Source organism: Pungitius pungitius, chromosome 6 (assembly GCF_949316345.1).
Source record: "Pungitius pungitius chromosome 6, fPunPun2.1, whole genome shotgun sequence".
NCBI lineage: Eukaryota > Metazoa > Chordata > Actinopteri > Perciformes > Gasterosteidae > Pungitius > Pungitius pungitius.
In genome coordinates this window covers 18982197-19008139 of record NC_084905.1, presented here as the reverse complement: position 1 = coordinate 19008139, position 25943 = coordinate 18982197, and the positions used below count along the sequence as shown (strand labels likewise).

The 25943-nt window shown below is 47.1% G+C and overlaps 1 protein-coding gene across 2 annotated transcripts; it reads right to left on the bottom strand.

The window, feature by feature from the left end:
- Positions 1 to 25703, bottom strand: mon2 (MON2 homolog, regulator of endosome-to-Golgi trafficking). 2 transcript variants are annotated; one of them, XM_037450459.2, is made up of 35 exons: positions 25134 to 25703; positions 20708 to 20771; positions 19883 to 20010; positions 18113 to 18244; positions 17833 to 17962; positions 17652 to 17749; positions 17238 to 17363; positions 16852 to 17040; positions 15577 to 15701; positions 14974 to 15113; positions 14701 to 14854; positions 13974 to 14164; positions 13650 to 13731; positions 13163 to 13344; positions 12550 to 12662; positions 11670 to 11774; positions 11360 to 11440; positions 11191 to 11264; positions 10772 to 10862; positions 10467 to 10568; positions 8927 to 9037; positions 7659 to 7834; positions 7384 to 7546; positions 6702 to 6995; positions 6418 to 6616; positions 5576 to 6210; positions 4830 to 4973; positions 4028 to 4045; positions 3395 to 3523; positions 2333 to 2523; positions 2165 to 2225; positions 1949 to 2072; positions 1650 to 1857; positions 1113 to 1195; positions 1 to 717 (listed from the first exon to the last, which is right to left on the bottom strand). In XM_037450459.2, the coding sequence occupies exons 1-35, from the start codon at positions 25239 to 25241 to the stop codon at positions 554 to 556; spliced, it is 5115 nt and encodes a 1704-aa protein (XP_037306356.2). In that variant the 5' UTR covers positions 25242 to 25703; the 3' UTR covers positions 1 to 553. The 2 variants fall into 2 exon arrangements, with proteins under 2 accessions (XP_037306356.2, XP_037306358.2); XM_037450461.2 differs by lacking the exon at positions 4028 to 4045.
- Between the last annotated feature and the right edge of the window lie 240 nt (positions 25704 to 25943).

The following is a 25943-nucleotide window of genomic DNA, read 5'->3' as shown; positions in this document are numbered from 1 at the left end:
TAGAATTGTCCCATTTATTTTATTCAGACAAGTACACCCCTTCTCAGATGGCTGGCTAAAGATGACATGGAATGTTACAGCGAGATTTGTTTTCTTGCATAAAATGCTCACCGTTGAAAATGTTGCAAAAGTCTAAGTGTTCATTTTTAAGATTAATAAAGCCCAAGTTTTTTGTTTTTTTTTGTCAATTACATCATCAACACTGTCACCACACACTGTACATCGACTCGGCCTCATCGAGAGAGAAAAAAAAAAAAAAACTAAACCCAGAGGCAACACTGCAATTTTTTAAATCTCTGCAGCTAACACAAGAGGGCAGCCAGTCAGTATGAGGGTGGGGGTGGGGGGGCAGATGAGTAATCAGCTCACATGAGAAGCATACGATGGTGCGTATGGAGGTTGGTGGTGGGGGGGGGGCGCGCTGCTCCCCCCTCACCGCACGTGGAGTTCATGTCCGTGTACTTGTGGAGCACGCGGAGGGGGGGGGTCGGAGAAGACACATTCACGATTTCCTCGTCGTAAAAAAGAAACAATCAGATTTGAGGGACCCTGGTCAGGACTCCCCGTTCTGGACCCTGGAGACGGGCGGCTGCATAAAGTCTTTAAAGGGCCCCAGGGCCTCCTTCAGGGCCGAGCTCACCTCCGGCGAGGAGCACGTGATGCACTCCACCAGCGTGGGGTACAGGGCGATCACTTGGGCCCATGTGTTGCCATCCACTGCAGACGGTGGAGGAAAGAAGAAGAAGAAGAAGAAGAAGAAGAAGAAGAAGAGGGCAGCGTGACTCGGGATGGAAAGCTATCAGTGACATAAAATCCCCACAGGCAGGCGAAAATGAGTTTTGCTCCGACGACGTAATACAAACATCTTGAAGGGCATTTTGAAAACGTAATTTAACAAAGTCTCACTTCAATCTACATATTTATTGTAAATGACCTTGACGGCGACGTAAACAGATCCACCAAGACTGGAGACTAAACTAATTTGGAAAGTGGTCCCAACTGTACTGTGACACATTTATCTGAAATAAATAGATGGAAAAAATACAACACTGCCTCCATGTAGCTATTTTTTTCTAAGCTCCATTTCATTTTGGAGACCGTTCGGTACTCACCATTTTCTGGCTGTGTCTTTTTAAGCGAGTCCATCAAAGTGCTGATCGCTTTCAGGACAAAGATGATCTCAGTCACTTGTTGCCTGAAACAGAAAAGACCGTATGAGGCTACAATGACGTATAAAATACAGAAAACATGAGCACTCTGCTAATTTTAGTCCTTAATTTCTGTTTTAAGAATTTAATCCACGATATTCTCATTCCATAGTTGGCCGTTTTAAATAAAATGAGCTAGTTTGAATAGTTTTTGAAAATAAGCAGCCTGGCATTCATCTTTCATGTGTATTTCCCAATTATCAGTATTCCCCTCCACACCATCCCTTTGCAATTTTCTGGGCTAATGGCCCAACATCCCGTGGGTATTATTTAACTGCCATCGTGTCTTATGGGGAGGAAAAGAACAAACTCTTCAGAAAGAAGTGTTACAGCCAACCCCCAAAATGTACAGAACAAAGGAAGTCTGCCCAGCTGGAAGGCGCTAAATATCTCAGCGGTAAAACGATGGCAAACAAACAAACACCATTTCCAAGGCAGTACCTGGGCAGGGGGCAGCGTCCGCTCAGCCGCTCGTCTTCCACGTAGCGCCGGAGGACATCCTGGGACCGCTTGAGGAGCACGGAGAGCGCCATGCGAGAGATGTAGCCCTCCTGCGGGGTGGACACCTTGTTGCTGAAGGAAAACTGCAGCAGCGTCTCGAAGCACACCTTGGAAAACTCCTCCCTCATCCGCACATCGATCTCCGCCTCTGTGGAGAGGAAGGAGAGCCCTTCACGCGTTAGGACGCACGTCTGACACGCGTCAGCGGGACAGGTAAACCGCACAGAGGGACATCGCACCTGTGAACGAGGGGGACTGCGAGTGAATGGAGCCTCTGTTGAGCATCGCCATGATCTGGCCAACAAAGTCTTTGGGGATGAAATTGGCAAAGGGTAAAATCTCGGTGCTGATCAGCTGCACCACCTGCAACAAAAAAAGGACGGACGCGGTGCTGAAGTCGGCTCCCGCAAAGAAAACGCACCGATGGACCAAAAAAAAAAAAATCACGTTTCTACCTCAACATCGACGGCTTCGTTCTTCTGAAACTCCTGGATGGACAGGTTGTCTGGAGGTGTGCTAGGAAAAAATAAAAAACACGGAATCAATGAGCTTTGGTACTCAGAACCTCCAAATGGTGCATAGTCCTTTTTTTTTTTTTTTTTTTAGACGGCCCAAGTCGGTACCTTTTGGTAAAGAGAAAGTCCTGAAAGGCGTTGGCCAGCTCCGGCCACATGGTGTCGAACTTTCCCGAGGAGACGTGCTGGCGCGCCACCGGCAGACCGGTAGACAGCACCTTGAGCAGCGACGACACGGCGAGCTTCCAGGTGCTCTCAGACGGACAGGCGTACTTCAAACCCAGCGGCATTCTGAGGGTCTGAGGGGGAGGGGGGGGGGGGGGGGGGTGGGGGATAAGAGGAGGAGATACCTAAGTAGGGGTTTAATACTTTGAGGTGAGATCTGTCTCCTCTTAAGAGTTTGCACCACGCGGCGCTCCGATTCATTCGTCACAACCAGTGAAAGTAACAGACCACCTCTTTGACAAAGTGCTCTTTAGAGAGAACAGCTGGGTTCCCCGAGGTCGTATGACTGCCTTGTGGTTTTTGGAGACTAGAAAAAAGGGGCGGGGGGGGGGGGGAACCTTCATCACAGCTTCCGGGTAAATTAACTCCCTCCAGTGTGTGGTTTTCTAATGAAACAGGAACGCAGCAGTGAAAGGCGGGTGTCACGAAGTAGATCAAATCAGCAGCAGCGCAGGCAGCTTTTAGAAGTTAAGGCCTCCCGGGACCCGCGCTAAACTACATCTTGTGGCTGTTGACAGAGGGCATTAAGAAAAGGCTGCCGAGATGCTTCATGTATGAGGTAAGCCCGGATATCATTACGATCCCATCAGGGAGACGAGGGAAGGGAAAGTCGCTCGGAGGCTCCTCCTCCCCTCGAATGTTAATTGTGTTTGCGCGCTCCTCATGCGACGCCAAAGGTGGAGCTGAGCCTCCGTCGGCTGGTTTTGGCGCCTCTACGTAGGACAGAAGTTTGACTTGCTTAAAGGTTTCGTCACACATGTAGCGACACCACACCGTATGCATATGGTTCAGCCAGTAGAAAGAAAACGTAAGGTTCTCGGTGGTCTTATTGCATATGGACACCTTGGTTTGATATTGAAGTCAAAAAAAAAGAAAGATGCTGTAGCCACTTAGTTACTTTATTATTCTGTTAATAAAGTTATTCAAGTACAGTCTTGGAAATACCTTTATCACGTTCTGCAGAACCTTCTCATTGATGACGGCTTTGTGGCACGCCGTTTTGTGGTACAGGTCCACCACCACCTCCAGGGAGCGCTCAGCAAAGGGCACATAGTTTAAGGCAACCCATTCCGCCTGCGACAGGAAAAACGGGAGTGGATATTAGTCAAACTAATCTTAGAAAAACATTTGTGCTTCTCTGCAGAGCCACATTGAAAGCAGTTTTTAAAGACACACTTTGTATCAGTATAACATATATTTTAAAAGAGACTATTAGTCTGCTCCAGGCTTTGTTAGGGCTCGTTTGGGTCCCACAGTGGGGGGGGGGGGGGGGGGGGGGGGGGGGGAAACCGACGAGCTGACGCTACAAAGTGTGCCTTTAAGGAATATAAACGGCACCACGTGTGTGTGTGTGTGTGCGCGCGCGCATATGAACGTCACCAAAAAACAAAAATACATTTAAAAAATCAACTGATAATGGAACCGCACAGGGACTGTGCACACAGAGGCATAACCACCAGTTAGTGGCAGGCAGAGAAAGGGGAGCATGGAGTGAGGAGGCGCAGATGAGGGCAGGTGGTCACCATTCAGAACATCTTAGTACTACGGAGGGGGGCTGAAGTGGAGGACGGGACTCACCGGTGCAAAGAGCTGGATCTAAAACGGTAATCCGGGGGGGGAAGTAGTCCCAAGAAACAGAATGAGAGAAGATCGCAATTAAACTGGTGTTTGGATTGATTCCGATTTGCAGTGGCTCGTTGGCCAAATGGGATTTCAATGACTGGGACAGATTTAGGGGAATAACACCAAAAGCTAACAAGGCAATAAAGACCACCCATATCCTCTGTTTGGCTGAGGGGAATTTTGTTTGACATTCTCACTTAAACAACCTAAAGTTTCCGATCGCGATAGTCTGGACCCCACATGCGGCCAAGGATCCCAGACTTTAAACGTGCCTCGCATGAATGTACCGGTCTGCCAGATCAGAACTACTCTCAACACAGGTCCTGCGTTTGGTAACTTTCCGCAAAACAACATCATGGCACAGAAGTCAGAAACGTGTTGTGAAAAGACTGCTCTCTTTAGGGGTTTATAAATGAAGACTTCTTTATAAAAAGCTCACTGGGAACGTGAACCGCGTCTGAACTGAAACGCTTCACTGGCCAGCTGCCCAATGGACTGAAGCGTGAGGGAGGGAATATTTTTTAAATGGCTTAGGGCTACTAATGGGGGTCCGGAAGAAACTATCAATCTCATAATGGGGGGCTTCATAAGAGCCTAGACTGAAGAAGGAAGGAGGGAGAGGCGCTTCATGAACTAGTTGGAAATGGCCGAAGAGAGAAACAAATAAGAGGGCATGAATAACAACGTTTAACGGGTTAATGACACAAATTGAAAAGTGAAAGCCAAGCACTTTCCGGACAGCTCTGCCCGCCCCTACCTGGTTGTATTTGGCATTGGCCACGTGTTTGGTTTCCATCCTGCCGTACTGAGGAGGCTTGCAGGAGAACTCCACGAAGAGTAGCAGCTGTTCAAAGATGGCTGGGTACATGACCTGCAGGTTCTCCGGGCCCACACAGATGGCCTGCAGCGGGGAGGAAAGGGAGGAACAAACACTGCTGACATCCACCACGGGACTGCGCATTGCATAATCTAGCCCACTGACGCATTGTTTCCTGGACTGAGTTGACACAAAATGGGAAAGAAATGAATTTTTGGTTAACAGAGGAGAATAAGGTTCTACACGACAGAGGGGTCTGGAGCTGCTGTCTCAAGTGAAGCCATCAAATTATAAGAAAGATTCTATTATCCATATATTAAAGTAGATTGGTCCAATGCAGACATTGTTGAATGATTACATTTGCTGTCTCCACTGGGAGAATGTGGTGGTCGGGTCTTAATTCAATATTTTGGTTAAACAAAACAAGCAATTTGAACACTACACATACCAAACAATAACCATGTTACTATTTTTATGTATCTGCTCCCTTAAGATTATTTCTGGGGAGAGAAGAAAACGACATGCAGCAAACATCTACTGTCAGGAATAAAAACTGGGACATTATCTCGGACTTCTAGGTCAACATGACACCCTACTTGCCTCGGATCTACATTTGAACGGTACATAACGTTCTCTTTGCTACCCGTATTTGGGTTTTTTCTGACGGCTCATCTCGCTTCGCCCACCTTCTGCAAAACATCCAGAGCGGTGAGCACGGCTTCCTGCAGGCTGGTGAGCACCGCCTCCGTGTAGGAGGGGAGGATAAAGGGCGAGGCGTCGCTGCTGATGGGCACGGACACGGCCCCGTGCAGGATGACCCCCAGCTTCCTCAGATCCTCCATGCTGAAGTTGGCCTTTATGTGCTGGTAGAGGGCGGGGAATATCTGGATCAGTGCCGTGAGGAAGGGCTGGCTGGGGATGAAGGAGAACTTCTCCCCCGGGCCGCTCGGGGGTCTCGTGCTGTCGGTCCCCGTTCGGTACCACGTGTTCCACGCCGACCACCACAAGGCAGAGTCCTCCAAGGCCGACTCCTCCCCCGGGGGAGGGGCCTGAAGCTCGGCGCCGTTGTATCGCGTCAGCCGCTCCACCAGGGAATCCGACCGCACCAGGGGCCTTCCGGGGCCAGACGCCGAGAGAGGGTCGATGAGGACCGGGGGGACGCCAATAACGGCGAAAGCGTCACCCGAGTCTCTGACGGGCGTGACGATCTGGAGGATCTCCTGAAAGCTCTTGAGGGCGGCCAGGGAGACCTCGTTGTTTTTGCTGAGAGCGGCGGACTGAATGTGGTTCAGCAGCACCTCCCAGGCCTCGAAGAAGTCACCTGCAGAATCACAGAAACAAAAGGTTTTACTTATCTCAATTATTTTACAAAATGACTGTGGATAATATGCAGCATAGCAGTGCTATGGCGCCAATGCTTAACATTTTAGAAACAGATTTCTCCTTCCAACCAAGCTAATGAGTATAATCAGCTGCTGTTGTTGTTGTTGTTGTTGTTGTTGCACGGAGTAGATCAGCCGTGTCTTACCCAGCTGCTGGAGGAGATACCGCCGAGTGTTGAAAATTCGCGCCACTCCGGCTAGCGTCAGCACCCACGTCTCCGCCCACTGCTTTTCGGCCGTGTCGCGCGAGTGGTGGATGAGGATGTTCCCGCCGCCGGACTCGATCTTCTCCTTGTCCGCCGTGGTGGAGGACGTCCTCACGCAGGCCAGCAGTTGGAACAGCACCTGGGAGGTGACACCCGGGGGGATGTAGTTCAACCAGCAGAAACAACTACGCCCATTTGACGCATTACAGCGGATGAGAAGATACCTTCCAGACGACGATGTGCCACGTGGGCTGCTGCAGCAGGGTCCCGTGGGCTGCTATGGTGGAGAACAACGTCTGCCCGGCGCTTTTACGCACGGCGGGCCGCGGGTCCACACACAGCTCGCCCAGCTTGGCGTACAGGCAAAGCCACAGGCAGTCGAAGGGGGGGGCAGGGTGGAAGGGGCGGTTCAGGGTCTCTCCTTTCTCCTGGGCTTGCTTCTCCAGAACCTCCTCCTCCCGCTCCAGCTCCTGTATGATGGCTTCGCCCCTTTGGAAGAAGTAGTCGGAAATGTTCCACTGGGGGGGGTGGGAAAAAAAATGGTGTCCAAATTATCTATAAAATGTCAGCAGAGTGCCATAGGGCTGTTAAAAAAAATAAATGCGATAACAAATGAGTATCACACTAAACAATGTATTTAAGATTTCAAGATGAATGAATGAGAAGATACCAAGTCACAAGTTACGTTTAAATAACACACAGTAATAATATAGCCAGATGTTTCTTTTGTTCCCGGTTAGAGCATCGTTCTCATGATAGTTTCTAAAAGCCCACGGGTTGATCAAGTGCTTTTCTGAGCCTCTTTGCAGTAAAGTACACAAAAGGTATAGAGATAGAATAAAACACTTGCAGGAGTGCGTTTCTGACCAGAACACAAAACAAAGAACCCAAAACAAGTCTTCTGACCAGCAGGCCGATGGAGGTGAGGCTGATGTTGAGCTCCTGGTTCTGCAGGCCGAAGCTGCCGGCCACGTCCACTACGACCTGGAGGCACCCGCAAGGCATTGTGGGCAGGAAGTCCGTCACCACCAACTGCAGGCACTGGAAAGCTGTCCGGATCAAGGACTCGCTGGAGGGGAAAACGAGTTGTGGTTGGTTTCTTGGGGGTTAGCCGTTGTGTAACCGTAGCAACGGCAAAATATATATATATATATTTCAGTCAACGCTTACTCAACTCTTACCCTTGATCATTGCGGATGGCACCTATGACCCCCAAGACGAGCGGCCAACCGGGCCCCAGGCCGTCTCCCTGGCTCTGCAGGATCTGCAGGACACTCTCCAGCTGTTTCTGCCGGATGTCTGCATGCAGCACGTTGGACAATTCCTTCAGGGGGTTCAGCAACAGGAGCTGCAGACGCTTGGGGACAAACAGAGTGGGGGAGTCACTGACTGGTAGAGAACTGTTTGAATTCAATTCACTTCATAAACTATGCCATCACAACACTGCATATATTAATTGTATGTGTACTATGCAAAGTCACATTTTCCTGAAACTCCTTTATTTCTTCCAGTTTAGGGGAGACCTGGATGTCTTTGTAAGTTATCTTATTCCCAAGTCAGGTCACATATGTTTGACAGTATTTAAATGTGACTAACTGTTCCAACACAATGGATTATTCCTAAAGAGTTCTGATTAGGATGACGACAAAGAAAAAAAAAAGAAGCTTGAATAAATTGCTTATTGGATTACTGTTATGTTGATGAAATGTGTGTAGCACACTAAATGTACTTTAATATGTAGTAGTCCTGAGAGGCTTATGTAATTTTATCTTAAAAAAAATAAAAATTAAAAAATAATTAAAATGAGTTAAATCACCCAAGGCAAGAAGTAAATGAGAAAAAAAGTGAATGTCTTTACTTATTAAGATATATGGCGGAAAATGAATTAGTTACTAATGAGTCAAAGACAGAAAACCTACCCGGCAGTTATAGATATTAAAACCGACAAAAAAAAAAAAAAATCCACAAAAAATCCCGTTGATCCTGAAACTTTAAACTTCAAGTCTTCATACTCAGGAATTAAATACCTTTGTTTTGCATTAAGGCCAATCGATTGAAGAGATTTAAATGTGCCAATTTCTTCTTCTTTTGGTAAAATTTTTTAAATACCTTAAGATATGGTAAATACTTGCCTCAAGGTATGTATTGTGCATTTCATCAGGATAACTATCGTCTCACTAAGTCAAAAGGTCACAGACACGCTGCTTGCGAGTGGCAAGAGAGAGCGAGTGTGACATTTCTGTTTTCCACATTTTATCTCCTGAGGCATAGACTGCCGCTTTCTGAAATGTTAGCAGCACAAACACTACCAAGGCGTGGAACCCAAGGGAGGGCGAACGATACAGCCGTCTAATTAAATACTCCTCCCCCCAGTGTTTGCATGGCAGAGAACGTCTAAGAGCCAACATTGTGGTGCACGTTGCTTTCATGCTGCAGATGGGTCACCCACCTGATTCTGTGCCAGCGGAGGGTCGTGTTTGTAGGCCAGGCTCGCCTTTATGAGCGCCGTCAACGCCTCGGCCCCCCACTCTCTCATCCTGGAGTTTGGGTGCTGGCAGACCTGCGGGACACAGACGCACAAACGCAGACACGTGCGCACGGTGACAGGTCTGAAGCGGAGGCTGGCGGGCGCAGTGTTCCCCCCCCCCCCCAGCGGTGCTCGGCGCATGGGCGCGAAACGAATACACCTCGTGCCTGTGTGACAATATAAAGACCGGGATCCCCTGTGATCACAAGATGTGCCGCGACAGACGGTCTAATCAGGAGAGCTGGAATAGATTCACATGAAGAGGCCAGGCTCAGCGAGAGAAGGGTACACCGGTGTGATGAAAGATCCGGAGTCAAATTCAATCATCTTTGCTCAATAGGGAAATATGTCATGTCATATAGACGTTTTCACCGTTGTGCTGCTTTAAGGCATAAAGAGACTGCAGAGCCCAGATGGTCCATGTGCATCTATAAAACTATTTGGCTTTCGTAGCTTTGCATAATCTTAATGCGTCAGATTTTAATCTTCATCATATTGTACATCAGCAAGGGAAGATATAAAAAGGTGACAACATCGTCCCATCTCCTTCAAATTACAACAGCATTCAATTTGAAGTCTGCGAAGAAGGACAAGCAGCATTGCATCAAAGCAGACGGTAAACTTTGCGGGTGCAGCTCAGGATTGAGCTTCTGAGACACATCAGAGCTTCGGATTGCGAATTGAGCACAAGGATGCATGGTCAAACACGGGTGGAAGAGCAAATGCACCGAGGAGACGGTCTGACACAGCGACCTCTCCAAGTCCAACGTGTTGGAAGCAGACCGAGAAGGAGAGAACGGATCAGGAAAAAGAGAGCAAAGGATTGTAGAGGAGGGAATCTGAGCTTACCTTCTGCAGAACAGACACGAGTGCAAAAAGAGAGGGAACATAGAGAAAATGTGAAGAAAAACCTCAAACACGCCTCAAAACACAATCTTCGTGCACATGACAACGTGGTGTATATATGTATGTATATATAATGACTACAGAGCCGAGTACACACACACATATACAGTGTATCTGTAGTACGTCGCATTTACACACAGCACAGTTGGTCCAAGTGCTTTAAAAAAACAAGACTTACATCGGATTGGAACAGTGTTTGGTCATTATTAAAGCTGCGGTACTGGGTAGAGTAACCAGAAGAGTAGAAGGGGTCCTTCTAACATTTATGGTTTCCTTATTATTAATATTTTTATAATTATTATACAGTTATATTTCAAAATCAAGGACATCTTCAACGTGGTCATTATCCAAACTTGCCATTCACTATTACTAAGTTTAGACCAATCAATCTTATTGAATTAAAACCAGATCAAATTGTAACCAGTAAAAAGATATTACAGTAAGATCTTGACTGACAAAGGAAAAACACCACTTCTATAAAACTGCTCCTCTCATCTTGCCCAGAGTATGAATGAACTGCTGCACCGTGAGGGGCGTAGCGGCGAGTAGACGTTACCTCCAACAAGTGACCGGTTAGGGGCCTCCACAGGATCTCTATGCGATCCATGTTGACCAGGCCGGTCTCCAGCAGCTTGGCCACGGCAAACAGGGAAGGCTCCTAAAAGACGAAAATAAAAACCATTATTAAAAGCCTTACTGTGTGGCGTGAGCTTCCTGAGCAAAGCAGGGCTAATCTTTGACAAAGACACGGCACACACGTACACAAATCAAATGCAGTGTATCATCCTTTGTTTGATTATTCTAAGCTAAATAAGAACATTTGGAAGTTTCACTGTGTACTGAAACACAGGAAGTGTTCACCTTGTTGTTTCCATAAGCCATTTCCATGGCTTCCAGGGAGAGGGAACAGAGAGCGTTGATCAGGTGATGCAGGGACACGTCATCCAGGTACCTGGATCACAGATAAAAACACTTATTACATACGTGCATATTTTACAATTGTTGGACCCACAACTCACTCAAGTATTTAAGAGCATATTCGGTATGTTATTCTTCAGCGTTTATGAGGGTGAACAATTATTCTCCAAACCTGCATCATTCCTTGCGTCTAAAACCCGCAAATAACTCTATACTGAATTTGTAGATCTGATAAAAATGACTTGATTTATATTGGCGCAGAGCAAAAAAAAACAACAACTTTGTTTTGAAGATGGATATTTTAGCGCATTGGGAAGAGTAACTAGAGGTTTAAGACGAGACAGAAAAGGGTGGGTCCTTACTGGGAACTCTCAAAAAGTCTGGACAGGATGTTGGAGATGACGGGTAGGTCCGTCATCACGGCTGTGGTCAGCACCTGTTCAGGGTAAGCACACGGCCAGTTAGCTCGTGCTTTTCCATGAAGGAGAAAAAAAAAAAAAAACACACGGCGCCATGCGAGGCACAACTCACTGTGCTTGGTCCCTCCACGGCTCGGCCCGGCTTCAGGGCTCCGCCCATCCCCGGCTTGAGCCCCAGGATCCACACTAAATGCTGGGAGACAGAAAGGGACAAACTGAACGAAAGGTGAGGAGAGAAGACACTACATTTACGTCACCTAAAGGAAATTACTCCAAGTTTGTTGGCGTTTCACAAAGACATATCAACACATTGTGGTGGTTGTTCAAACGCGTCCGTCTGCATAAAATACATTTTGCCTCATTGGAGCGGGAAGCTCTGAAGTGTGCATGCACGTGTTTACGCGGGTACCAGTGGGCAGTACCTGCAGAGTGGCCAGTACCAGCTGCCAGGAGGTGCCCAGCACGGCCCCGTGGCAGTGGGCTAGGTTCAACAGGGTCCGCATGCACTGGATGTTCTTGGCGGTCAGCTGATAGAGGGACACAAAGTCAGGGTACATTTTAGTTTGCGTCACCCAGGAGTCACTTCTCCGGGGAAAAAAATCACAAGGAGTGAAAAGAAGCTGAAATGTGACAGTCTTGCTAAAAATGGTTAACTTTTAGTACAAAGAAGCAAAACGGACACCGTGATACGATACGACAACAAGAAGATGAGGAGATATAAATGTGCAGTTGAAGAGCTGAGACTATGGGGGAAAAAACCCACTAATATTTCTTTGGGGAGATTTCTAATTACAGGATAATGATTCCAGGTAAGAGTTAAGGTTACATGCTTACATATTTTCAAATGTTATTACCCTGCTGGGAAATTTAGCTGCACCAGGCCTATGTTTGTAACCCCGGAATGGTTTCTAGAGACGTTGTTCCTTTGAATGTGGATTGTGTGCATATTGATGCCATGGAGAACCTGGTAAACACATTGCTTTTACCTGAGAGCTATTGTGGGGGTCTTTTTGTATGATTCACTCTGCACCTGACCCTTTTTTTTGTGTTGTCACACTTCACGGTGCTCCTTCTTGCCTTAGACTTTGTTAGCCATTACTACAGCTCTCTTTTTGAGCATTCAGGGCATTTATCATCCGCAACAGCAACCGCTTTGCTTCCTCTCTGCAGCGGTTCAATTCATGGTAAAGTGTAAAATTTGCTTGATTGATACATTTTCGCAGGCTTGGTTACTGCTGCGTGAATAAATGATCTGAATGTCAAGTGCACCGATAACCTCTTTGTGACAGTGTGTGTCCTCACCACCACAGTGCCCTGAGGCTGCGAGCTCAGCGGCTGCCCCACAGCCACCACCTGCTGATGGGACTCACTGGAGGGGCTGATAATCTGCACACTCTGGCCCTGGATGGAGTAGGCTGTGGATAACACACGCAGACGTGTGCAAGCAAACACAAACACACACACAGGAGTCAGGTCTTTCGGTGAGCACACAAACAGGTTTTGTAACATGATTACGACATGCAAGAGAAGCTTTCTTAATTAACTCCAAAGGCAAACATCCATCGCGAGTTGAGACCCAATTTGCCGGCTTTATCTCTGCAAGCTAATATGCAAATAACAAATGTGTAAATGGTTGATTTGAGGGCAGCTCTGCCTGTGTGTGTGTCTCTAAATTCCCCTGACACATTCTCTGTGGTGTTTCCAATTAGAAGCCACAGTAAAATGTTGAGCATTATTGCAATTAGAGGGACAGACGTTGAACAACAAAATGGTTTGCATTAGGAATTTTAGTGTGCGTTTGTGTATTAAGCGACATCTTGTGCAATAAAAAGACGGAGAAGCACTCCTGAACCCCTGCCGGTGCTATGTTTTCTAAGCAGTTTCTTTAGTGGCGTTCTCGCATGAGGAGCTGCACCTTTGCCGGAGAGGCTGGCGGCGTTGCTGCTCAGCACAGTCAGGGCGTAGTGCGGCGGCAGCGAGGCCTTGCAGATGGCCGTGATGAAGGCGTCACGGGGCGTCACCAGGCCCAGACGACCACACAGCGAGGCCATGGTAAGCTCCGCCTTCAGGATGTTCTCTGTGGCCGTCTCATCGGTGCTGAAGGGAAAGGACAAGAAAAAAAGTCTGTCTTGGGCACTTGATGTTGTGGTATGTGCGTTGATACTACGAAACGATTCCATCCCAGCTGATTTCAATGACTTTTGGTCGGCCTGGCCATTAAGTTGAAGATCTGAAGTGTTCTTTGCAGGTAATTAGTTGTGGTTCACCTCGTGTCAGCTACTGAGAACAGTTTGTTTTCAACTGTGCAGTTAATTGGATCAGTATACAGCATTATTTGAGGGATCTCAGTCTCTTCTGCTTGTGCATGCCAGTTGACTGCTGCTGGCAAAGTGTCTGTTTACCTGGCGTCCAGCAGCAGAGACAAAGCAGCCAGCAGACCACACCAGCAGGCACTGACCATCTCCTCCCACACCAGGTGAGCTCCTGTGACAACACAAAGCATTCAGGAGTTTATTTAGGGATTTCCTTAATTATCAATCGGCAAAAGTCACAAAACACTTCATTTATCTTCATCTTGTTGGAAAAGATGATTATCTACAGGCACAATATTGGCCACCAGGGGTCATGGAAGTGTTTACGCCGACATAGCTAAACGTGTGCGCACTCTACATGTTGCTGAAGCGCACAAACATCCTCCACTCGGGCCCCTCACTGTTCCTCCTCACCGGGTTGTGCCTGCCACTCATCATCAGGATGAGTGGCCCTGAACTCAGCAGCCGCCTCCTCCTCCACAGCCAGCTCTCTCTCGATCATAGAGGTGATGCCCCGCACCAGGTCCAGCAGGGCACTGAAGGCCACGGACATGGCATAGCCCTCTGGGATGGACGGGGGCTCCACCTTGTCCAGCATCTCCAGACTAAAGGATGAAAGAAAGGGACGGAGGCAGGGTAAAGTTGGTGTACGTGTGTTCTGGTGTGAATAGAATTGGGACAATACATCAATTTAAATGTGTTTGTTTTCATGGCTGTATCTGGTCCATCTAAAACCTGGTTAATTATATGAGCCCTCAGAAGCCCTCCTCAGGTCTTCAGATCGCTATGGAAGCGCAGACATTGATTCTTCAGAAGAAGTCTTGCTTGGAGCTTAAGACACTTAAAACAACAAAGGTGTGTGCCTGTCTCATTCTGAAGAAAATCACCCACCAAAACCACATAATCTGTGTATTTCAAACTACCCTTCCTCTGTGGCTCCAAAGAGGAAAGGCACTTTATTATCTTTATCACTTTATTATTATTATGATCCCCTGTTTAATGCTGAATTGTTAATCACTGCTTGTATGATGTACCTAACGTAATGTAATGGCTCTGCCATTACCAGCACAGTGATGGTAGTCTATGTGTGTGCCAGGGATACAGCGCTGTGCAGATGACCAGAAATGGTGAGAGTACTCACTAGGTGGCCTTGGCGCTGCCCTGGACACTGACAGTCATGAGCGGGATCCAGGTGCCGCGGTATTCAAACGCAGCCTGGGTGCTCAGGTTGCCGCCGACCCCTCCGGCCCCGGGGCCGCCCAGCGCGGCGCCCTGGGACCCCGAGCCTGAGCCACCTGAAACAAAAGAGTGTTATGATGGAAGATGGATCAAATGACCAGAGAGATGGAGTGGCATAAATAACTAAGGGAAAAACAAAATTAGATAGAGAATTTAGTCTCATCAGTGAACTGACCGGCTGGTGCACCCACAGCAGTGCTGTTCCCAGTGTTCGGTACGATGAAGAGGGACTGGATGAAGGAGCCCAGGGCGTTCACAATGTCTCGGAATACCTTGGTGGAGTGCGGCTTCATGTCGTATGACTGACAGAACGAACTGAAAAGGGAAAAAGGACAGAATTATGTGATTCTGTGAGAAAGCACACATTTCAGCACTTGTGAGCCTCAGCTCGATGTTTTCCTTCGCTGCTCAACTTTCAAACCAAGCTTCAGCCGCGCTTTGACAAGATCGGCTGTTCATAGCAGCCAACAACAATATTGCCATGTTAAGTATATGAATCAGTGATGTGACAGTCATGGCTAGATACAATTCATACATTTGAACTATTTAGTATCCCCTTAACAGCACATATGCTGTATTCCAAGTATTGAATTTCGAGATGACTGAAAAAAAAAAATTTTTAATAACAAAACAGCAATTAGAGAAGCATTTAGCTATAATGACCAGATACACGTGACGGTTTGGCTGCCAACTCAGGAGTTAAGGAATGATTACCCACAGTCAAGGGTGTGGCACGTTCAAATTGGTGAACAACAGGAAATGTGCGGTCGCTGTTTACCGTAATAAATGTGGCTGCACACATAGCCTGTGGACCGACTCCACGGCCACCGCCCTCAGCCACTGAGGCTTCTCCCCGTCCAGAAACTTCACCAGCAAGGACAAGAAGATCTCGCACTCAGTCACCTGAAAAACAAAACAAACGCACACCAATCAGACTGGAACAAACCAGCTCCGTCCTGTACCTGGAAGCTGGCCCCTGGCAAAATGCCTTTGGGCTTTGATGAAGTTATTCTGAGGCTTAACACGCTTCGCGACGGATGAGCAAAAAGACAAATTTCCATTTTGCAGATTGATGGAATATCGCCATAAAAAAAAAACCCGCCAGCTGCAACGGTTAATTGCTTGGATGCAGCTAAGCTCATTAAAGCGCCTGGAGCAGAACTAAGACAGAACTCCGACGACGCTAATCCAATGCTAATCAGACCAGATCAATTAAGAGCATCAGCTGTGTGCTGGAGAAAATCCCAAACTCGTAAAGCAGGGGTCTCAAACTCGAATGACCTGGGGGCCGCTGGAGGCAGTATCTGGGTGAGGCTGGGCCGCTACAAAATCCAAACTTCTCAAATTTCATTACTAACAGTTATTTAACTTCAATGGGTTCTTCTGAACATGAATAGAATATTGAAGAACATGGGGGGGTAGTGTGTTCCCATCAGATTTTGTCCCCACACCCCAGTCACAGGCAGACACAGCTGTAGTGGCTGCTACTAGACACGCTTCTGTGTTCAAGGCCCGGGGATCTGAGGTGAGGATCTGCGCTTTGACGCGCTGCGGTGCACGAGGGAGAGCCGACAGAGGGAGAGGAGAGGACTATATGAGGCAGCGTCATTGTGTGACCACGGGGGTTCAAATGCTAGCAATCCGGCACCTTGTGATTTACAAGTGAAGCACTGGATACATCATGACCTGCGCGACAGAGGGCGGAAAACTATGAATTTCACCCTCATGCTCGCCGTACATCCAAAGCCATTCTTTTCTCTCCCGGCTTTCTCTCTCTCTCGCTCAATCACTCACTCTAACACGCGACCCCGCCCCCCCCATGACACTCCGCATTCACTGGACAGGCACACAGTAGGAAACCAGAACATCATAACATTGTCCTACACAGCAGCTAACAGCGGGGTTGCTACAATATAAAACTTGCGGGCCGCACTAACATTAAACTTTCATATCAAGGTGGGGGCCGAGTGCCGCAATTGGCCCGCGAGCTTGAGACCCCTGTTGTAAAGCATCCATCAGGACACCCTCTGGCGGCCGGGGATAGGCCCCTTACCAGTAAGCTGTAGAAGTGCTTGATGAGGACTGAGACCACACGCAGCAGCCGCATGCAGATGGGGAAGTAGGGCTTCTCCACGGGCGCCGGTGAAGTGCCGCTGCCCTGCCGGAACTTGATGTTTGGGGAGAAGAGCTTTATGACGAGGGGACAGACCCGTTCCTTCAGCAGGAAGCTGAACTCTTGGTGCTGGGTGTGAATCGGAGAGAGCGGGAGAGGGGTTGGGATCAGATCAAGCATGGTAACAAGAAGGCACACTGCTGTTCACTGCAGTGAGCTGTATAACCCCTGAGTTAAGCAAATGAATTATACAATTAAGAGGAAGACTAGTTTGGTGAGAACATGGTTGTACAACTACTGTCAATATAGGGTGAGGCTTCATGTACCTCCAGGAATACCCCGGGAAAATCATTAAGAACCGACTCCAGCAGCTCCAGCCCAAACGTCCGGGTCATCTCCGTCATCCCCACCAGCCAGTAGGGGGCGTCAGCATTCACCAGCTGGCACAAGTCCTGCAAGAGGGGAACAGCATTTCAAAACCACAGAGCTTCATGGCCAACTAATCACGCAAAAAAAGTGAAGCGCTGGTGAGGAACCCTTTTGAGACTAAAAAGGTCGTCACTCCTCCCTGCAAATTCCATGTCAGCAATTAAAAATCAGCTTGTGAGTTTGGTTATGTCAGTATTTTCCAGTTTCCACCTTTCAGATTTCTTGTCTCTGGTCTGTTGAAAGAAAGCAACTTGGCCTTCTACAAAGGCCATGACGCTTTGTAGAAGGCTTTCGCCCCCTGGTGGACATACCTGGAACAGCATGTATGCATCTTTAGCACTGGGCCTCAGCGTACTGACGGACCGCCTGTTGGTGTTCCCCTGGACGGGAGGCGGCTGCTCCACAATGCCTGTTGGGATTAAAGCCACTCCTTTAGCACTTCAGAGTGACCCCCAGCTACAAATTCACAAACGGGAACCGGTGCCCTCTGACCTTTGAACCGCTCGTCCTCAGCCACCATCCTCTCAAAGACCACGGTGACGACCTGCCTGACGGTGGCGGCCGCTGTGTTGTTGGTGATGTTGTCCTTGGTGAAGTGAAGTCGGAAGCACAGCACAATGGCCTGGAGGAAAAAAACATTCAAACGCATTATGCAGCATGTGTAATATGAAATATAACGTGAACTTCTTTTGCATTCGTGTTCCATCCTCAGGTGGGGTGAACAAAGACACGCAAACAATCCACGCGATGGTGGAGCGGGTGGTTCGGGTACCTTGGAAAGAACTTCGTCGTGTACGACCGTGTTGGTGGTCAGCAGGACGAGGACCGTCTGCAAAAGCTTCAGCTCCTCCAGACCGTTCTCCATCAGCTGCCACAACATGTTGATGATGTTCCCCGCCGCCGCCTGCACAACAAGACAAAGGGTTTACGTGGCTATCCATCAAATCGTAGTAGCGATTGTCTACTACCCCGGCTTGGCGGGGGGGCGGGGCAGTTGGTATCATGCCACTTGATGCTCACAGGTAGTAGCAGCTCATGTCCTTTGTTGGGTCCAGCGGATCAAAACTGTTGTGTATTTTTTAACTCAAAGTGATCAATTACCATTTTGTGGTCTCATAAGATTTGTTTCTGCTCGAAGTCCACATAACGCCAATTAACAGGCCGATAATTCTCTGACAGACTTTATGCAACATTGCAACTCCCGCAATATTTATAGCATCAACGTAGACGCTGTTAATTAGAGTCAGAACCATCGAAAAAACAACAACAAACCTGTTTGGACGACACATTCCTCTATTCGATGTCAGACAACATGCAACATTGTGGACCGACAGATTGAGGTTGAACATAGAAAAGAATACTAATTTGACAATCATGGTTATGCTTTAGTCCTTTTAGAAAGCAATATATCATATATTATTATATAAGCGAGCAGTATAAAGATGTGACATTCAGCCCTGTTCTGTTTATTGAAAACCAAGATAAAATAGTGACAATTAAGTGGAGCACCAATGTAAATAATATGGAATAAAAGGAGTAAGGTGACATTTATCCTATTCTGGGGGTGTGGAGCACTTCGACCATCCTTCCACATGCAGAAGCTTTGAAACCCACCGATTAAATAAACGCTTGATATCTAACTGTAGGAAGCGGGGGCTCCATGAGCTTTTATTAACAGTCTTTTGCGGTGTATTAAGAAGACAGTCGAGCGTTAGCTCCACAGCGCCGGCCCTGAAACCGCTCTTATCTTAAGTCTGACTCCAGCTGGGTTATTTAAAAAAAAGAAAAAAGAAAAAAAAAGCTAATCATCACATAAGCTTATGCTAAAATACATTTGTGATTGAGATATGGTTCCAACCTCCCATTTCCTGAATTAGAAACCTTATTCTATTTAATCACTCAGCGCCGTTTCAGACATAATAGATCATTTCAAAGCACCTCAGCCCGATGCTTCCCTCTAGTACAAAGGAAAAAAGGATTCTAGCAGGACAGAATTAATGCATTCACAGATGAACTGTTCTAATATTTACATGGTCTCATTGGGTATTGATGAGGCATAGATCCTGTGTCGGTCGAGGGTATCAGAAAGAATGTGCCTGAGGTGGCGGGGGAACTTAAATCTGCAAGCGTGATTTATTTATATATATATATATATATATATATATATATATATATATATATATATATATATATATGAAATTCTTGTGGCTGATAATCTTCATGTAACATTCTAGAGTGACATAATGAATCCAGATAACAGCAGGGGGGCTTTTATTGAGGTCACTTGTTAAAACCACCTTAAAAGGGGGAAGATGGAGGAAACCATGTCAGATTTTTAGAAAGGCTTTTCAGGCTGGGTGTCAAATATTACATAATTGAGTTAAATGAGTTAATTTTCCTGTGAAAAAAAGAGGCTCTCAACAAGGCTTAAAGTGTGTGCATCTTATTAGCCAGCATAAACAACCATTTGAGGCTCATAATACCACATTTTGTTGCCAGTACAAACTCCCCTGCGTGCGTATTCACAGTTGAAGGTGCTCACCTCAGAGACCACCTCGTGGGACATCAGTCTCTGGATAGCTGCCAGACACAGCTGGGTGATCTTCGGCTCTTTAGTGCCGCAGCCCATCAGGAAAGGCTGCACCACCTCCAGGCTGTTCTCCTTCAGAGCTGCAGAGAAACGTCACTGTGTGTTGGGTTTTCTTATAGCCGTAGAGGCACTTACAATTTTGGGAAGGAAAGGAAAAGCAGCGAAACATTGAATCGGGACAAATGATTTGCGATGGCTTGAAATTACCATTAGATGCTGATAAACTGCATCCGAATCCAAATGACAATTTAAAAACGGGTCGGATGGGACGGGTCTTTCCGTGAAATCAGCCGATCCCAAAAAGCAAAGTTTTAGCGCATATTTTTAGGAACAAATATCACCAGAATAATGCTTAAAATGGGACATTCAACTTAAAAAAAAGGGTCTCTAACAATCTAAATAATAAATATCTGAAAAAGGTAATATAAAGTCTGTCGGGGAGTTATGACCCTGAAGTTTCAGCGCTCTGCCAACCTCCCGTGGTCAAAGTGCCATTTCATGGGCTCATTAACCACACTTCTGATCATTATCGGGAGTTAATCGCATGCACAGGTGGCCCTCGTTATGCGCACGGAGCCTCGATGAAGAGCGCCGATGTGCAGCCATCGATGTCCTGTGAGCCGTCCACTTCTACTTTGTAGCTTATTAAAAAAAAACTAAATCAGCCCAGGGATGAGCATGCAAATGTATGCATTTTTAGAGGAATGAAAGGTAAGGACTGCTTTAAGAAACTGAATGAGATCAAAGTACAGGGAAGGACATCCTTTCCTGACTCACCTGCCAGGATCCCGGTGTTCCTCACAGCAATGGTCTTAATCTTGACAATGCCCGACTCAGCGGCCTAGGGGACAAAAACAGAGACATTGGGGGTCAGAGGTCGACGAGCAGCGCCATCGTGCTAAACATTTATGGGCTAATGCACAGGTCGCTGTTAATACAACACACAGGCCTTTCAAAGATCTTCTATTGATCGAATCAGGGCTTCGTCCCTCTCCAGAATCATTCCACATAAAAGACCCTCGGGCGTTCAACCTCCTGTCTCTCTCTCCTTCTACATCTCGCACTGTGGCATTTATGTCATTAACAGAAAACTTTTCATACAGCAAATAACCCAAAAGAAACACAATGCAAACGGCACTGGGAGTCAGCAGCTTATTGGACCATAACTTCATTATTAATGCTCTTTATCGGTTTCTAATGGGGGCATTATTTTTTTTTCATTTGGCAACCTGATGCTCACAAGAACGAGCTCCCATGGTGAACAAAGGCAGCCTGTCCTGCCATCCATTTAGCTATATTTACCACTCTTGGTAGGACTTTGCAAATAAAGAAAAGAAGATGGACATTGGCAACGTCTCATCAGTGATAAAGGCTCTTGAAACGGAACACTAGGCCTTTTTTTCCTTATCTCTCATGCAAATGTAATTGACAGTTATATACATATACAATTTTACATGAACATAAAGTAAGGACACGGGCAGCTCCAGCTTGTCAACCTACTGTACAAATGAAATGATCACACTGACACAGCTCCACACGAGAGGATGGGACTGATTCAGTATTCAGTTGTAGTAACAACGTCGTTGTATTAATTTAACACGGCATTTAAGCAGCGACAAAGTGGTCAATTCGTCCCGCTGCCCAACAATCGGTTACCAAGGCAACCTCGGGGAATTGGGTGGGGCCGCTAATACAAAACTGAAGAGGCCTCTACCGTACAGCGCCTTAAAAAAAAAAAATGCTAGTCTCCCTCTTTGATCCTCGAATCAATCACATCCTTGCTGTGGCCATTTTATAAATGGAGCGACGGCGAGATGGGTCACAACGAAACCCAAAAAATCAGTTCACTGGTGCACAAACACCGCAGATATCAGCGTAGTCGACTGAAATGAGTCACAGGGAATTGTGCAGCCTGCGGCCAAAGGGCAGTGAGAGACAACGGCTCCTCTGACCGCCAAGTTAGAAATGGCACGTCAAGTCCCCGAGCAGAAGGGTTGCACACTTTGGCGAAGTGGCAGAGTTGGTTTTTAAAAAAGCGAGACCACGATAACGGGATGTTGATGATGGGATTAATGAACCGGAGGGAGTTTTGCAGGTGTAAATCTGGATGTTGGGCCGGAGGACGTTATCAAGGAGGCTGCTGCTCCGGATGAGACACAAACGCGCATCTTTAAAATAATACTGAATGATCTCATCTGTGGGAGTGTTTCTTTTGTTCAGCCTCTAGTGACCTCACATTCTCCATCATATTACCGGAATGTCGGCTTTGAATCACGCTCAAGACTCTTTTTGCACGTAAACACATTTTCCGCCGCTTCTCTAAACTTCCATTTAAGCATTTGGTTGTCAAGTGTACACCTCACATCTCTCTGGAGAACGTGAGCATTACGGAGTCACCACAACCGGCCTGAACAGAACTTTATGAAGGATTTCTTTCTTCGGGTCTTTCAGTAAAGCTGAAACCTGTTCATGGCGATTTTGTTTCTATGCTTAGTTTATGTATCAACCGTGCTACTGTGGTGGCAGCAAAATGTACTGTAACGGTCCTGTTCACATGTTCTGTGAGCGACGTTACACTTTACGGAGTTTAGAAGTTCAGTGAAGTGCTCACAATGTTTTAGGTCACTCATCCTAGTGCCCCCTATGGGGATGTGTTGTGGTGACGTTTGGGGGAGGGTTGAGTAACGGAACGCGGGAGCGTTGCGGTAGCTCGTTTTTGAAAGCGGTTTGTTTTGTAGCCGGTTTCCGTAACAATGTCTTAAGAAGAGGGCGATGTCCAGAGCTTCATTAGCAAGAGTTGCTACAGTACCAAGACAGAATGACTATTAGCTTTTAATAGCCACTGGCACAACGTCAGTACAGTGTTGTTTCTCACTGTGCAAAGTGCATACACGCTTTAGGTCTCCTCCATGCTATTATTAAAATAGAAGTAAACAAATGTTGACCAGCTTTACTGGAAAAGTGCTCTTGGCGTTCGCATCTTCTCCTGGGCCCTCTCTTTTATGTGTGTAGAGATCCTGAAAGCAGAACCTTTGAAAAGCAAGCGCTAGGGGAAGCTCGACACAGATCGACTTCTTCAGAAACACGTCGTGACTTTATCAACTCAGCAGTTTCTTTTTGGGGAACCGACTTTGCACACTATGGGGAAGAAAAAAAAAAAATGGAAGCATTCAGTCAGTGTCTGCTCACCAAAGCCTTCATTCCCCATTGCTTTGTCTCGGTGTGTCCTACGGGACGCGTCCAACGAGTGAGAAACAAAACAGCATGATGATGCTCATTCATTAATACTGCGGGTTTCCACACAAGACCAGCGGGCGCATTTCACTGTGAGCCACATGCAGTTGACACCACCTGACTCATCCACATGGAAGGGGGAGGGGGGTATGTGCAGCTTGATGCTTTCATTATTGTTTTCCCTTACGGGTGAAAGCAATCAGAACACAACAAACGGCAAAGCCTCCGTGCTTTGCGCCCACCGACTGCTGCTCAATGAAATTGAAAGCTTTGAGTGTGATGCTAGGATGGAGGAAAAAAAAACAAAAAAACAAATGGGACTCGTCTCGGCTCCTCTTGACCCAGAGAAACCCCGGCTGTGGCGCAATGACGCCGTGGGAGATGAATCGGGAAATGGGGGAGGAACTGGAATGTAGATGGGCTGGGGGAATGAGGACAAGCCTTCCTCAAGAAGCTTCAAAAGAAGTCCCATCCTAAGAACACAAGATTAGAGCCAAACAAACCATTTGATTTCGCAGCAAAAGCCACCAGTGCTCGGTTTGCTTGTCGCACAGTTACACCCCATCAAATACAACAGTGAACGCTGAAATTGAAGAAATAAAATAAACATACAGCGGTTTCAATCACGACTGTGAGCTCAGGTTGCGGGAAACATCAAACTGGCTCCCTACACTGCTGTGATCCCTGAAGGGGAAGATGTTGATGGGTACCAGGACTCATCGAAGGGGGCAAATCAATACAGAGTTTAATGAGGTTGTGAGAAAAGGGTCGGCGAGAACCACGTGGACTGCAAAGGACACGCTGATCCATTTATCTTCTTCTCTGTTACGTTGCTGATAACCAAGGTGGAGAACTGAGGGGAAAACCAACTGAGCCAGCGTAGCCCGATATGTATGGTCTAGCGGAGCTGGATGGCAAATATTTCTATGGCCTCAAGAGCCCATAAACACTAGGTTTTCTCACTGTGCATTTCAGTGCAAGTAAAGGCCTCTACGTGTCCATGCGGTTGGGGATAAAAACAGCTCGGCCTACTCATAACAGAGTGAAAGGACCTTGTGTTTACTCCCCTCTCGGTGCCACCAGCGTCACAATTGCGTGTTTATCTTTAAAGCCACAGGGCTATGGTTCAAAAGAAAATAAAACACATTCCTGATGTAAATCCACTCCCGGGCCCTGTGGAATGCTGGACGCAGATCGCATTAAAAGAGGTGTGTGTTGTTTGTGGCAAAATGAAGTCATGAAGCCGGGTGGACTGGAGCCTCCTCAATGTGCATGTTCACTGTACAAGGCCCTGACATTGCCCCTGCTTGTACTATTCTGTTCTGAAACCAGGCAGGCTGCACAATGAAGCCTTGTCAGCAGCTGCAACCAGAAATTCATTCCAGGAAATATATATGCAAATTCTGGAAAGCTTATTGTGAAATAAACTTGCGAGGTGAATCTATTCTATGACAAAATACAAAAACAAAAACATTACTCTAAAAATAGCTCACCAGGTGACTGCACTACTCGATGCACTACTGGCTATCAAAATAAAAGCCTGGTTCTAAAATCATACAAGAGTAAGTCCTCGCCAGTTTTTTAAGTTGTGGACATACTGAGAAACCCATTTCTAGATCACATAGGATAGGTATATTGTATTTGTTTGACGGCCCCTCCCCTGTGGAATATTTTATTTTAACCACACTGAAGGTGTAACGTGTCAATAAAAAAAAGAAAACACCTCTTTACTGGTTTAACGATTAAAATTAACGCCTGGTTGGCAGGAAGGCCCAGCAGGTGACACAACTATTAATTACCCCGTAGAGTAAGAGGACAACTAAGGCCCGGTTTAAGATGGGGGGGGGGGGGGGGGGGGTCAATCAGATAAACAAAATAACGACTAACACAAAAAGAAAAAGGCTGCTGGACACCATGGTAACGGCCCAGTTCAGCCATTCAGCTAGCTAGCTAGCTAGCCCGGGCTAACCTCTTTGACTGGGGGGAATTTCTTCTTGCACTCCATGGACAGAGACCGCAGGTCCGTCTGCATGTTCTCCAGCAGTTTCTTCACCGCCTCGGGACTGCTGGTCGACATCTTTGACGGCGTCTTCGACAGAAAATCTCCCACGAAACTTCAGACGATAAAGGAATGCGTACGCGCAGTCGCCCAGCCCGCAGCCCCCCTTTACCCATCCACGGTCGTGGACGCGTGACCACGGTTGTTAGCTACTTTTTTTTTAATTCGGCCGTCCCGGAGAAGAAAATAAAAACGCCGCGGTCCATTGACAGCGAATCCCACTTCTCTGCTTTGAGCGCCGGGTGCGCAGGAGAGCCGCGATGACACCGGCACACGTTCCTCTTCCTCTTCTTCGTCACTCCCGGTCGGCATTAGCTCCGTGGAGTAGCGTCACTCCACCTCGTCCCCAAGGCTCGTTTCCGTTTCTTAAAGGCTGCTCGTTTATCGAATGTATTCGTCAAATTGAGCAGTCCGCCGTTAGCGGCCGCTCAGCCCTGCTTTTTCTTCCCACAATGCTTCAGTGCATAGGTGACACGTCACTCGGACTTCCGTAAACATCGACTGGTTCGGAGTGGGGCACACAGCGACCCCTGCTGGAGAAGCGTGGGCAGGACAGACTGCGCATCGACGTGCATCCGACAAATCTTCAGTACAAACGCGCACGTTTGATGTTCGTGCAGACGGACCTGCAACTTCAGCATTTCAAGAACTTCACTCTTCGATTTCAGAGGAAACGGTTTTTTTCTCCACAACGTCAATCTTTACAGTTACTATTTTTTG

What these genes read in the sequence shown, in the direction of transcription:
- mon2 (XM_037450459.2), bottom strand. Translation starts at nt 25,241, where the DNA reads ATGTCGACCAGCAGTCCCGAGGCGGTGAAGAAACTGCTGGAGAACATG. An exon ending in TGAGGACGAGCGGTTCAAAG is followed by an intron (nt 17,750 to 17,832) that starts GTCAGAGGGCAC and finishes TAATCCCAACAG; the next exon opens with GCATTGTGGAGCAGCCGCCT. An exon ending in GGCAGCGCCAAGGCCACCTA is followed by an intron (nt 14,165 to 14,700) that starts GTGAGTACTCTC and finishes TTCATCCTTTAG; the next exon opens with TCTGGAGATGCTGGACAAGG.